General features: G+C 33.5%; 1 protein-coding gene across 3 annotated transcripts; it reads left to right on the top strand.

The window, feature by feature from the left end:
• Window positions 1–243: 243 nt before the first annotated feature.
• Window positions 244–14237, top strand: LOC145158865 (uncharacterized). Of its 3 annotated transcripts, XR_013737339.1 has the most exons (9): window positions 244–355; window positions 1043–3767; window positions 3922–4461; window positions 5035–5685; window positions 9233–9946; window positions 11762–12535; window positions 12639–12713; window positions 13338–13552; window positions 13740–14237. XR_013737339.1 is itself a non-coding variant. In XM_079077726.1 (7 exons), the coding sequence occupies exons 2-7, from the start codon at window positions 1071–1073 to the stop codon at window positions 12651–12653; spliced, it is 5391 nt and encodes a 1796-aa protein (XP_078933852.1). In that variant the 5' UTR covers window positions 244–355; window positions 1043–1070; the 3' UTR covers window positions 12654–12854. The 3 variants fall into 3 exon arrangements, 1 of the variants encoding a protein (XP_078933852.1); XR_013737338.1 differs by lacking the exon at window positions 13338–13552; XM_079077726.1 differs by lacking the exons at window positions 13338–13552; window positions 13740–14237 and having other exon boundaries at window positions 12639–12854.
• The last annotated feature ends 991 nt before the right edge of the window (window positions 14238–15228 follow it).

The following is a 15228-nucleotide window of genomic DNA, read 5'->3' as shown; positions in this document are numbered from 1 at the left end:
GATGCCCAAAATTAGGGTATTGTAAATGCGGTGTAAAGAAATATCACATCTTCATGGGTCTGTGGGGTAGGTCCAACATTGTATCGTGCTTCGATAGCAATATGTGGGACCGTTGACTGTTGACTGTACTATTTTAGCTATACTCTGTAGTACGTTAGGCAATGCTCTTAGTACCTAGATTATGACAGTTGACTGCATTACTTCCATTCATCCAAATCCGTAGTATTTGCAGCGCAACAGCAATAATTGAGGCTTGTTCATACTTCATATATTGGCCTTCTTCTTCACAATTCAAACCAGTTGTACACAGCAGCAAAAACAGCAAGCATTAGCACAGGCGCATATAGTAGAAGAGGTATGTTTTTGTTGAAAGTTTTTCTCTTTGTTTATGAATAACTTTTCGTAGTTGTTTTCTGTTTTGAATCTATCGATCCTTTGACGAAATTATCTGAAAAAAAAATGTTTGCTTTGTTACTTGTTGTGGATTGTTCGTGTATGCTCCACATATAAAATCAAGTAAATGTTTGAATGAATGACAGTGCCTCCTCATTTTCCCTCTTTTGATTATTGAACAATGTTTTGGAGAAATGGTTTTCTTAGGACAGATGCTTCCACGTAGAGATCAGTTCTAGCCCTAATAAATCCCCTAATTGTATCACTGCAGGACTCTGTTTACAACTAATAAATCCTAATTAAAAGGCACGATATTTTGTTCCTCATCTCTCACAAGTTCACACGATGATGAAGATGTTGAAATTAACAATCTATTCCCACTTTCAATCATTTCAAAGAAAACCAAGGTTAAGTTGACAAGGGAAGCCAAACAGCAAAATTAACTATGAATTTACATACACATTAATTTACCAACTATCAATTCTATTCTAGCCAAACTTGTTATGTGTCCTAAATCCTGAAGGAAACTTTTATAACACTAATTATCTATGGATTGTATATTATATTTGAATAAAGATAGCTAAGCAAGTTAATAATTAACAACTTTTAACAATTTCATTGCCTTTTTTGTCTATTACATGGTTTGCAGGTCTTTGTAAAAGCTAGAATACTGAAAGATGGAGTTTATATCTGCAATCATTAGTCCTTTTGTTCAATCATTAATGGATCCTGTTAAAAAACAGCTCGGATATATCTTTTCCTCCACAAAACTTGTTAGGAACATGAATGCCAAAATGAAGCAACTGGATGGTACAATCCTTGATGTCAAAAAGCACATGGAAAGAAACAATATAAGTAATCTGGAGATACCTGCTCGTATACCTAGTTGGTTGGAAGAAGTTGAAAAGACTAAAGAAAAAGCTCAAAGCATTCCAAGTACTGGGAATGGATGTTTTAACATGAAAATGAGGTATCGAGCTGGAAGGGAGGCATTCAAGACTATGGAGGAGATGGAAAGTTTTATTGATGAAAATAGTAAGATAACTTGGAGTGATGCTCAAAGACCTCTTGGGAAAGTGAACTCGAAAATCGCATCTAGTTCTTCACCTTCGGATGCTGGTGCCCAAAATCACTTCAGATCGAGAGAGAAAAGTTTTAAGGAGATACTCGATTTCCTTCAACAAGATCACAAGAGCAAAGTGATAGCCCTATGTGGAATGGGAGGTGTGGGAAAAACCACTATGATGGAACAAGTGAAAAAGACTGCAGAAGATAAGAAGATGTTTGAGTATGTTGTGAAGGTGGTTATTGGGCAACAAATTAACATGTTTTCTATTCAGCAAGCTGTAGCAGATTACATGGGCTCATCTCTAACTGAAATGAGTAAAGAAGCAAGAGCAGATCGTCTTCGTATAACATTTGAGAAACTTCTAGAAGGTAAAAGAAGGGTTTTGCTGGTATTAGATGATGTATGGGAGACAATTGAACTCAAAGATATTGGATTGAGTCCTTTGCCTAACGGCTTCAAGCTGTTGCTGACATCACGATATGAAAATATTTGCAAACAAATTGCTGTAGAAGCTGATCCAGATTTGAAAATAGTTAGAGTGGAAGTGATGGAGGAGCCTGAAGCACAAAATTTCTTTTGGCAAATTACAGGTTCTTTAAAACAACATGATAAGGAGCTGAATAAAATAGGAACAAAGATCGTGAGAAGATGTGGGTTTTTGCCCCTTGCCATTAATCTCATTGCCATTCGTCTTAAGTTTGAAGAAAAGGTTGCATGGAGAGATACACTTCGCCGTTTGGAGAATAAAAATCTTGATTATGTGCAAGAAAGTATTAAGATAAGCTACGACTATATACAAGAAGAGGAGGAAAAAGCAATTTTTCTTCTGTGTGGCTTGTTTCCTGATGACTTTAATATTCCAATCGAGGAACTCACAAGATATGCATGGGGCCTACGGTTGTTGAATGGAGTTTCTACTTTGGGAGAGGCTAGGGACGGGACAGAGACGCATGTGCACAGTCTCAAAAAAGCAAATTTGTTGATGGATGGCGATGATGATGATGGGTGTGTCAAAATGCATGATCTTGTGCTCGATTTTGTTTTAGGAAGAGTTTCTAAGGGTGACCATCCATGGATAATCAACCATGGTGATAATTCAAAGTGGAGTAGTGCTGGAATGAGTGAGTCTTGTAACAGAATTTCTATTACTTGCAGGGGTATGTTTGAGTTTCCTAGAGACTTTAAATACCCAAACCTTGCACTTTTGAGACTTATGCATGGAGATAAGTCGCTTAAGTTTCCTGAAGATTTTTATAAAAAAATGGAAGATCTTGAAGTTATAGCCTATGAAAAAATGCAGTATCCGTTGCTTCCCAGATCACCTGAATGCTCCACCAAGCTACGAACACTCATTGTCCACCAGTGCCTATTGATGTTTGATTGCTCTGTTATTGGTGAACTCTTGAATTTGGAAGTGCTCAGTTTTGCTCATTGTGGCATCAGAAAGTTACCATCCACAATCGGAAAGTTGAAGAAGCTAAAGCTACTGGATTTGACAGGGTGTCTTAATCTTCGTATTGATGATGGTGTCTTGATAAATTTGGTCGAGCTTGAAGAGCTTTATATGAGAGTTGATGATAAAAAGGCTATTTGCTTCACAGACAGCAATCGTGTTGAATTAGCAGAGCTTTCGAATCATCTTTCTGCATTAGAAGTTGAGTTCTTCGACAACAACAGTACACCCGCGAATATGCTGTTTACTAAACTTAAAAGGTTCAGGATCTCTATGGGATGTGGTTTAGTAGACAATACTGACAAAAATATGCACTCATTTGAAAACACATTGAGGTTGGTCACTAATAAAGATGAGTTATTGGAATCTAGCATCAATGAGTTGTTTAAGAAAACTGAGGTGCTTTATTTGGAGGTGGATGGTATGAACGATCTTGAAGAAGTTTTAATGGAATCAGTTCATCTTCCTCAGCAGGGGTTTAATAATCTAAGAGTCCTTGATGTGTTCAAGTGTGAAAACTTGAGGTACCTCTTCACAGTCCCTATTGCAAATGGTTTGGTGAAGCTTGAGCGCCTCACAGTTTCACAGTGCCCTGTTCTGGAAGTACTTGCACAGAGTGAGAATGGTGAAGCCGGGGCAATTAAGTTTCAGGGGCTAAAGTTTCTAAGTTTGGAGATGCTACCAGATTTGATAGGTCTTTGCAACACTGCTAATGTAATTGAGCTACCACAGCTGGTGGAGTTGGAACTTGATGGCCTTCCTAATTTCAGTAGCATTTATCCAGAGAAAACATCTGCAACATCTTCTATGTCCAGTAATGCCTCTGCAATTCAACCATTCTTTAACAAACAGGTACCTCTATATTCGGATTTATGTTGACAGTTTCATAGATTTTCTTTGTAATGAAAATCTGTATTGATTAGATTGTGAATTTGTGATCCCCCAAACAAACTATTTTAAGTTTGATTTCACTACTGATTATCAACATGTCTTAATTATTGTGCAGATGTTGATTCCTAAGTTGGAGAAATTGGAGATTTGGCGGATGGATAAGCTGAAAGAGATATGGCCTTATCAAGTTATAAGTAGCAAAGACGTTGATGCCTGCATGTTGAGAGAGATTAGAGTGAGAACATGTGATAATCTTGTGAATCTGTTTCCAACCAATCCCATGTCTTTGCTGGGTCGTTTGGAAGAGCTTCATGTTTCTAATTGTGGAAGCATTGAATTGTTATTTAACATCGACATGAGTTGTGTTGGTGAGTTTGAAGAGTACAGTAGCAACTTGAGATACATCCGTGTATATGGTTTGGGGAAGCTAAGAGAGTTGTGGAGGATGAAAGGTGAAAGTAGCTCTGATATCCTCATCCGTACCTTTCAAGCTGTTGAAAGTATAGGAATAGATAAGTGTGAGAGGTTTGTAAACGTATTCACACCGACCGTGACCAATTCTGATGTGAAAACAGTTATGAATGTGAGTATCGATGGTAGGAGAACTTGGGAAGAAACCAGGGGAAACATTGAATTGGTTCAGAACAACCAAGAGGTATGTGATGTCATTGAGCTTTCTATTTTTATTTCTATTTTGATGCTAGAGCACTTATGTATATGTGTCTCTGTACGTACATACACGTATATACATATCACACTACAATTCTACACAATTCTTTGGATGTGTTCACACTTTAAAGTGCAATAAGATTATTAATTTGCGTGAAGAGATGTATCCTGACAAATTATTTCTAAATCTTTACACTTCAGTATGTGATAAAGAAAAAGTTAAAACTCCAAATTTAAAAACATGGACAAATTACCAATGTCACTACAACAGTTTTAAGTTTGGAGAAGTAGTCTATATTTCCCACATTGCTAAGTGTGGATCTGTTTTAACCTTCATATTATTATTTGCATATTTATAAGCAAGTTAATGGGGACCAAAATTCGTAAACAATTTAATGGACCTAAACCAAAAAAAAAAAAAGAGAAGAGATAAACACAGGGACCAATTTTGTAATTTCTTGTGAAAAATATCATTTTTACGTATTTGTGTAAGTGCGTGTATTTTACGTATTTATTTGTAGGAGATTTGTAATTATATTTGTTGTTGAGATATGTGCAGATTAATGTTATATCCAAGGCAGAGATCATTTCAGAGGTGTATGCTAATATTCCTGACGTTGAATCCTCAATTCATCCCAAACCTTTTCACGTTAATCACCTTCAAACACTTTATGTAAGCGGCTGTAAGGATGTTGAAGTGGTGTTTGAGATAGAGAGTTCCGGTAGCAACAGCAGCAGCAGCACAGATTTCGCAACAACTCTGCATAAATATAATCATCAACCACCTCTACTACTTCCCCACCTCAAGTATTTAAATTTACGAAATATGGAGAGGATGAGTGATGTGTGGAAGTGCAATTGGAAGAAACTTGTAATTCCTCAAAACCCATCACAATCCTACTCATTCCACAACCTCACCGACATATCCATGGGTTCCTGCAAAAGCATAAAGTACTTATTTTCACCTGTCATGGGCAAACTTCTTCCCAACTTAAAGGTGGTCTGGATAAGCAGTTGTGATGGTATTAAAGAAGTTGTTTCAAATAGAGATATTAATGATGAAAATGAAGAAATAATATCTTCTACTCACACAAACACCATCTCCTCCTTCCCTCTTCTTAATTATCTCAAGCTTTATTCTCTGCCAAGCCTAAAGAGCATCGATGGCGGTACTACGATCACAACTACTTCCATCCATGATCAGTTCAAGGTATCATTTCTCTTAACTAGTGGATCCTTTACACATTCAGTTATTTGTTTTATTTATATATATTTATTTTTAATATTCTATTCTCCATTAGCTGCTTTATATAACTCCCTAAGCTAATTCATCTGAAGCTAGAAACACAAAATAAATAACTACATACCTTTTTTTTTTTTTTTTTTTTTTTTTTTTTTTAAGTTTATTTGGTTGCATAGGTCACAAAGTTATTTATGATAAGCATGGTTATAAATCATTTAAAATGTTTTGTATCCAGTTTAATTTAGTTAAATTAACTAAAATGGATGGTGGACTCAAACCGGATTGTGAGGGAGAGAAAAAAAATTAATTGATAGATGCATATAAGTCATATCAACATTATTCTTGATTTTTTATTAGGTAATTTGAAAAATGGAACAAAAATGATTTTATTGATGTCTTTTTTGTTGATGCATTTTTTTTTTTGAAAAATATACCAATTATAGCACCAATATGGTGGTCTTGTGTCATTTATTAAAGGCTAAAATGATAGAAATAGCAATTTACTTCCATTTATTTGCTTATAACTAAGAGCATCCTACTTTCATTTTTTCCTATTAAAGCATTGTACTTTCAGAAACCCACCCAATTCTAGCAATGTCATCCAAATACAAAGGATTTCTATTTCTGCAATAGAAAGAAATGAAAGTAGGATGCTATAACAAACGAATAAATGGAAATGCGTTTCTATTTCTTGCATTTATCCCTTCTTTTGTACAGACAAGTAAAATTCATAGCTATAAATCTAGGTGAAATATTTGTATATTTTATGGTTTATATCATGCTTGCATTTGTTTATATCTCATATTCTTTGTCTTTTTTAGTTTTGAAGATGAGACTAACCCATTATAATGACCACCATGTCCACTTCCAGTGTCATACTTTGATTCTGCATGAGAAATATATCTTGATTAATTGCTAATCAAAGTACCTCAAAGTCTGTTCATTTTCAAGTTTTAATTTGAATGAATGCTAATTAGTTGTGTTAATTAGCACCTTTATGTATTCAATTATTTGTTTTATTTCTTTTTTTAATATTCTCTTCTCCATTAGTTGTGTGATATAACTCCATAAGCTAATACTTCTGAAGCTGGAAAGACAAAAATGAATAACTACATGCATAATATTTAATAGTTTTTTCATTTGCGTAGGTCATTAAATTGATTTATGATAAGACCGGATTGTGAGGGAGAGAAAAAAATTGATTGATTGATGTATATAAGTCATGAAAAATAGAACAAAAATGATTTTATTGATGCATTTTTTTTTTATTTCCTAGCATGTGCTAGTTTGGCTTAATAAAATTCAGTTTGCTGTTTAAAAGAAATATTTTTTTTGCTGACATCAAACAAAAGAATATGAAACTTTACATAACTGTATCTAGTGTGCCAACTGAAAATATATAAATACAATATGTGGCAAAAGGCTCCTATTTACAACTTCTATTGTACCAGAAAAGTGTCATATTTAAAATATTAACTTTATGACATTGAACTATCATAGAGTCAAATGTCAAGATTGTCAATTTTGGAAATATCTCTAGATCTTAATTTATCAAGTATAATTAACCAAGTCTTTACTGAAAAGGACTCCCTTGAAAAAATCTTTGTTCTAAAAATGCTTTCGATCTATTTAGAATATTAGAATTAAGATAGATTTTACAATATACAATTAATGAAAATTCATAGATGTATAATAAATTAACATGAAGAAGATGATGCATGTAATCAGGCAAGTACGGAAATATAAGCATATTGATTTTCTCACATTGAGGGGGTAATGGGTTATAGAGTCCAATGCCTTTTATTTTCTCTTCATAAATCATGGCGCTAGATTAATTTTGAATTGGGTATATTTTAGTCATTTTTTTTGTTCAACATACTTTCCTTTATTTTCTTATTATAAAATCCTACTTTCATTTCTTCCAGTTATAGCATCATACTTTGAAAAATATACCCAATTATACATGGCTACAATGGCCTGAAAAGAAAAGTTGAAAGTAGAATGCTATAAATGGGTGGATTTTGAAAGTACCTATATGAAAGTAGCAATTTATTTTGATCGATTTGCTTATCAGATCATCTTACTTTCACTTTTTCCTATTAAAGCATTGTACTTTAAGAAACCAACCCAATTATAGCAGTGTCATCTAAATACAAAGGATTTCCGTTGCTATAATAGAAAGAAATGAAAGTAGGATGCTTTAATAAAAGAATAAATGGAAATGCGTTGCTATTTCTTGCATTTATCCATTCTTCAATACAGACAAGTAAAGTTCAGAGTTACAATATTTTGTATATTTTATGGTTTATATCATGCTTGTATGTGTTTATACACGTGTTCCTGCAGACACGCCTGAAATATATATGTTGATTAATTGCTAATCAAAGTCTGTTCATTTTCAAGTTTTAATTTGAATAAATGCTAATTAATTGTGTTAATTAGCACCCTGACAGTTTTGTTTTTTTCTTGTTTCTATTTTCTTTTTTGTAGCTGTTCAAAATCTCCTGTAAGCCTATATAATTAAGGCCACTTTTATGATTGATTTAGTGTACCTTTTCTTTCATCCACCATCTACTTGTTCTCTCTTGCCAACAATATAAAGCATAGCATACAACTGTTTTCTTGTTTTTAGTTATTTGGTTATATATATAACAAGGGTATTTTGGTCATTTGACAAACCGTCTTCCTTAATGGAGTGGAGTCCAAACACCACGGTCTGATTTCTCTTAATTCATTTTTTCACCATAAAATCCAACATGAACTTTGTCTTGTAAACCATTTGAATTTTTCACATGTAGGCCCAGATTTTGTGGCCTAGGTGGTCTTCTATCCTTATGCTGATTCTGTGTCTTTCAGAAGTATGCTTCTTATGATCCTTCCACTCTCTTCACGTCGTTGATTCTGTCTGTCACCATCAGAACCTCATAAAAGTTTCTGCTGAGGTGTCACACCAGTGGTGACCTGGAATTTGTCAAAAGTCCAATGCCATTTATTTTCTCTTCATAAATCATGGCACTCTACTTCATCTTGCCTTATGAAATCCACCCAAGTTTGGAGAAATATTCTATGCTGACCACTTTGACCTGCTATAGCAGGTTAAAGTGGTCACAATAGAAAATTTTGTCAAAGTTGAGTGGCTTTGGTGAAATTAAGTGGACTAAACATTCACAACCTTTTCACTTATGACCACTTTAACCTGCTATACTAGGTCAAATTTGTCAATATAGAAAGAAATTTCAAACTTGGGTAGGTTTGATGAGCTAAAACTGAAATGGAATTGTTAAACTGCAAAAAATGGCCGAAATATTGTGATTTTTCTGTATATTGCTCTTTTGGATTTCAACTTACATTGTCCACATTGTTACTTAATTACCTTAGTTGTGGGAAGCACTCGTGTTTGTTACCACACTTTTAGAAACAAATGATATGTTAAATTGTAGTGTGTATGTGTGTAGCAAACAGCTAAGATTTGTTAATTTAAATAGATCCATTGATTTTTCATGTGTTGTTGTAGTGTTCTCAAGTCAGTGTTGCTTCTTGGTTCTTATGCCAATACTCCAAAAACATACATATATGGAATTGTCCTGCCCTATCAAGAGTGTTTCCATCCAATGTAGTGGGACAACTGAATAAGCTTGAAGAGTTGAGAATATCAAAATGTAAGTCAATGGTGGAGATATTTGAAAGTAAAGAAATAAACAAAGATAGTGTTGATAGTACTACGAATGTTGGTGATGGAAGTGATGATACTTGTACTGCAATCACCATCCCAAGGTCCGCAGATATGACCTGGCTTGAATTGCCCAACCTTACGAAATTGCAAATCTATAACTGTGAAGTTTTGGAATATATATTCACAAGTTCCACACTTGAAAGCCTCAAGCAACTCAAAGAACTGACTGTAAAACAATGCAAGGCAATGAAAGTGATTGTGAAGGAAGAGGGAGAGCACACAGAAACATCTAAATCTATAATAGTCTTCCCCCGTCTCAAGTCCCTTACACTTGTAGATTTACCAGATCTCAAGGGTTTCTTCTTGGGGAAGAATGAGTTCAGGTGGAAAGCATTGGAAAAGGTTGAGATGTATGGCTGCCCACAAATGATGAATTTCACATCTGGTCACTCCATGACTCCGAAGCTCAGCTACATACATACAGGATTAGGCAAGCATAGTCTTGATCAATATGGCCTCAACTTCCATTTGACAAATGTTACACATGAGGATGAGGTATGTTATCACTTTACTTCATCATTTAACCAGGTGATCAGCATGTCGTTTTATGATGTTCAACATATTATTTGCTTACAAAAATTAGGTGGCAGGTTCATATTTGTATTCCAGAAGGAAACATAAAACAAAACCAAATGAAGATACATATATAACCACTTCCCTTTTTTATATCCATAAAAAGTTATGAAAATATGCAATCTTATTTTTTTATTATAAATCAATATTTCAATCCTAAGATATTAAGTTATCCCTTATGTTATGAAAGATGTTATATTCACTAATTCATAAGTTAGCAATTTAATATTTAAATCAAGTTAGATGAACTAAAGACAATTAAAGGCCCAATTGACGCATTCACTGTGGGTGGTTTTTTCCATGTCCAACATTTCTGAACATATACAATACTAGTTTTGATCAGAATCTTCTTTACATTGTCCCTATTTTCACCGGCTTGCAACCCCAAGAGCATCACAGAGAAAGAAGGTAAAGAAAGGAGGAGTTGGGTGGGGGTTAGGGGTTTATTTTCTTTTTTTGCATTTTTTAATGTTTAATTAATATTAAAGAAAATGTAACAAAAGAAATTAAAACCGTAAATCAGTCTTTTCAATTTTGATACAAACCTAGTGAAAAGGACCAACTTTGCAATTTTGGAACCACATGGACCATAACCACAAAAATCGACACAGGGACCAAATTTGCAGTTTTTGCTAAAAAAAACAAACAAATCTAACTAGTGGCTTGGAGGCTTGGAGTCTGGGCAAGTATTCGACTAAAGGCATAACAAAATAAGCACCTAAGAAAAAGGGCTTCTAAAATTCACGTAATAGTTTCTTTCCTTGAAAACAGAAGATTTAAGAATTTATATCAAATATATGAATATAAAAAATTATTTTCTTGTGTATTACAAATGATACTTGGCAAGTTCATTCTTATTCAAATCATTTGAAAGTTCATAAATCATTAATTAGGAACTTAGAACCAACAACTTCATTCGGTTAAGAAAAAAACACAAAATAGATGGAAATAAAAGCATTAGCTTATTTTACATATTTTCACTCATATCTATTAACAAATAGATTTTTGTATGGAGCTATATTTTGTAATTAAATCATTTATACCGTTTATCCAGTTTAATCCAATTATCTCACATATTTTACAGTATTGTGATGTTAGTAGTTACTTAATCAAGTTGTTCTTTTCTCTCTCATCTTCTACAAGCTAAACATTTATGTAGCGTTTATTACCTAAATTTGACAAAAATAGTATTGCTGAGATGATTGTAAAAGTATAAGTATATCATCCATATATCATTTGTTGTATTTGACAATGCAATAAAAATACAATAACATAGTTATCTTTTTTCCTAAAAAAGTTGGATGTAAACATTCAGTACATGAAAAACTACCTATATGAAGTAGCCAAAACACTTAACTTTTACAGTTTTACTTTTTATTTTATCCGCCCACCCCACACACACACACACACAAACACAAATATTTAATTTTTTTACTTTTATTTAAAAAGACTCAATCATTGATAAAATCTAAATTGTTTAAACAAATCGACAATCATCGATAAAATCTAAATTGTTTAAACAAATGCAATGTATAAATTAGAAATTTTCTTCACAGTGCTCATCTTCACAGAAAATAATGTAAGCAGCGCCATAAACTAGGTTGTTGATTGGAAATACATGTTGGCTCGTTTAAAAATAATAGAACTTGCAATCCTTTACTATGTTTATATACTAAATGTATTTGTCCTTTATAATTGTAGTGTTTGAGATGATCTATGTTTGTTTTTTCTAAGCAGACTCAACTCCCTATGTGCTCTACTCCAGATATGATAAAACTACTTCAGTTCCCTTGGTCTTTTTCAAATTTAGTTGAAGTAGATGCACAAAAGAGTGACAACTTGTTGAAAAGCCGCATAATTTTTCCATGCAAGGAGTTGCTTAATTTGAAGAATCTTGAAAATCTATCTATTACCAATGCCTATGATTCTGTAACGGAGGAGGTATTTGAAGTAGCAGAAGGGACAAATGAAGATGTGGATATTGAAACACAATCTGTTGTGGTATTTGAGAAGCTAAAAGAGGTGACTTTGGGTGGATTTTATGAACTAAAACATATGTGGAAGAGCAATCGGTGGATAGTGTTGAACTTTCCAAACCTTACAAAGGTCTCAATTAATAAATGTCCACTTCTTGGACACGTTTTCACTGGTTGCATGGTTGGTAGTCTATTGCAGCTCCAAGAGGTACAAATAACTGACTGCAAGAGTATGGATGTGATTGTCAAACAAGTTGAAGATTCCGAAACCAGACCGACTACTACTGAGGTTGTGTTCCCTTGTCTAAAATCCATAACACTTTACAACCTTCCAAATCTCAAGGGAATATGCCTAGGAAAGGAGGCTTTTGAATGGCCATTGTTAGATGCTTTGGAAATCAATAATTGTCCAAAAATAACAGTTTTCACAAATGGGCAATCAACTACTCCGGAGCTAAAGTTAATAGATACAACTTTTGGATTGTGTCATGCAACGGAAGACCCAAACTCTTTCATAAAGACCAAACAAGAAGAGGTATATGGTGTCTCCTTTGGTTATTAGTAACGGATTAACATGTTTGATCCAACAAAAAACTTACATTACTCTCCGATTTACAACTTGTTGTAATCTCCTACAGGGATGGCAGTTCTAGAGAAACATTTGAATTCACATGTGCAGTTTGGCTCATTTTGAAGTCAGCTATATAGCACAGGTAAGATTACATCGGACACTTGTTTCCTTCTTCCTAATCATGTACATGTTTCACTACCTTAATTATCTGATCATTATATTGACTTGTTGTCAGAGTTGCTTGCTTAATATTTCAATTCGAATTATTGAATTTCTTGTTTCATGTAATCTCATGTATGATGTGTCCATTTCTTCTATTTGATTAAGATGTGACTAACTTAGCAATAATTACACAAGTGTTTTTTGGTTGGTTTGTACATATTCAATTATTTTAAATAACGCATAAATTCAGGGGTTGAAGGTGCATAGAATGATAATCCATAGATGAAACTCTCTTAGCACATACCGGACAAGAAAGAAAAGAAAAAGAATGAATAACATAAAACTGCCCTTAATTCAACAGATCTGTGTTCTTTATTTTTATGAACACCAAGTGTTTGATAAAATTCTTCAATGGCACCTCTTGTAAGTTGAGTGTATTTTTTGTTTTTTTCTGAAATAGCCTCACTAGCAATTTGTCATATCTATGATACATTTGCTATTCTTGTTATTATACCAAAGATAAGAAAATTGGATAATAGAGTCCACAATCTCACTCTGCCTCATCTTTCCTCCAACAAACACTTTTTTATTTCTGAACCTCCAGATATACCAAATAGAAGTACATACCACAGTATCCAAGACAACTTTCTTTTTCGAAGCAATATGCAACTGATCCACCAACACAAACAAATCAGGAATGGATTCAAAAGGAATTTGTGAAATCTCCAACCATTTAAAAATCTCAAACCAACTCCTAGCAACAACCTCACATTTAACAAACAAATGATCTCGTTGCTCAACCTCCACATTACAAATAGTGTAAGTTGAGTGTATTAATGTTTTTTTTTCTTTTTTTTTTTGTGTATAAAAGCACTTCATTCTTGAAGAAGTGAGTCTCAACTGCAAATGCTTTATTAGCAAAGATCATAAAGCTCTGTTTTGTTTTCAATCTCTGAAATAAAAAGAACGAAATTTGGTTATAGATATCTTCTTATGTTCCGTGCAGGTTTTTATCGTCGCCTTCAATGAATATATCTCATGACGAATTTGAATAAACCATTGTTCATGAAAGCCTGAGAAATGAGGATAATGCCCTCGACTATGAGCCACCCAGTATGAAGGAAATACCAATCAAGAAAACCAATGGGACCTGTATGGACTATGAAAAAGAGAATATGGAAATGACAGATGTTGAAATGATGAAGGCAATATCTTACTTATTTTTGTATCACTCTTTATTTTCTATTATTTTTCTATTTTTTTCGTTTTTCATTAGGGTTCATAATTTTTGTTGATGGAGGCTTCTCATAGTGAGGTTACACATTAATATTATGTAAATTTGTGAGCTCAAATGTTAACATTCAGTCAATGCTTCAATTTGTTATTACACTTAGCAAGCAAAAACTACATTTGTTTGTATGGCTTCATCATCTTTGGTGCGATACTTTTGTAAATTTAAAAGAGGAAACGAAGAAAAACATATCTAAAGTTCGTATTTTGTTGATGATATTTTTCCGTTAAAGTAAGATTGATACTTATTCAAATGTATTTGCTACTGGTATTTTTATTATTTTTTTTTACTGTCAATAACTCAGTATGGCTCATAAGGACGACTCTCTGCAGTGCATTAGTCTTCAACTAGATGGATGTGTTACTTGTACATTAGGTAAATTTATGATGGCAAAGCAGCTAACTATGCAACTTTGTTTGATACATCATAAAATTATAACTTGGATAAAAAATTTATAATCGAATTTGTTAGCATTGTGTTGGTGAAATACGAAACAACTAAAGAAGTTTGCAATCACTTAAATATAATGTACACTTAGTCTAATTTTGATAAGTGGTACTAGTTAGAGTCATATATTCAATCACTCCAACATAATACTACGAGTGTCCAAGATGTTTATGTTTTTTTGTCTTATTTGTGGGATCAGTTGACCTTTACAAAATCTGTTGAGTTAAAGGCATCTTGACCCTCCATTGTTAGGAGAGAAGAGCAACATTTTCGCTCATTCTTATGGCATTACGATTTGAATTTAAAGGATTATATAGAATAATCCTTCATCGTACTATGCTTCCTACTATTGACTTGGTTCTTCATGAATTGATTGTTAAAGAGTTCATCTCAAGTCTTAAGTTTATAATGGGTATAAGCATCTTCTACTCCTGATATTTTTGTTGTTCACCTTATGCTACAAATCAGTCTAGACCGATTCCTAAAGTTGCTTTTTATGAATGGGATTTTTTATAAATAGAAAAAACATTGGAAATCTCAATGCCCACTGTTACTTAACAAGGAAAAATAGCAGCAACGTCCTCCATAGCAAAACATACTATCTGGACTCTTTTAGACATACTCTTATAGTCCTACCCTATAGACATCTCATCCACTATAGTTTATTGCACCTTTGATTAAGACCAATCCTCATGTTACCACTATACACCAGTTGCTTTGGATCCTCAAGTTTTTGAGTGGTCCAAACAGATCTTTA

Source organism: Lactuca virosa, chromosome 2, assembly GCF_052849685.1.
Source record: "Lactuca virosa cultivar CGN04683 chromosome 2, Lactuca_virosa_CGN04683_v6, whole genome shotgun sequence".
Classification (NCBI taxonomy): domain Eukaryota; kingdom Viridiplantae; phylum Streptophyta; class Magnoliopsida; order Asterales; family Asteraceae; genus Lactuca; species Lactuca virosa.
Note: the sequence above shows the minus strand (reverse complement) of the source record. Positions and strands in the feature narration are given on the sequence as shown.

Excerpts from the sequence above, each read along its gene's own strand:
- LOC145158865 (XM_079077726.1), top strand. The coding sequence starts at position 1,071 with ATGGAGTTTATATCTGCAATCATTAGTCCTTTTGTTCAATCATTAATG. Across the intron at positions 4,462-5,034 it reads TGGTTCAGAACAACCAAGAG|ATTAATGTTATATCCAAGGC; the intron begins GTATGTGATGTC and ends AGATATGTGCAG. Across the intron at positions 5,686-9,232 it reads CCATCCATGATCAGTTCAAG|TGTTCTCAAGTCAGTGTTGC; the intron begins GTATCATTTCTC and ends GTGTTGTTGTAG.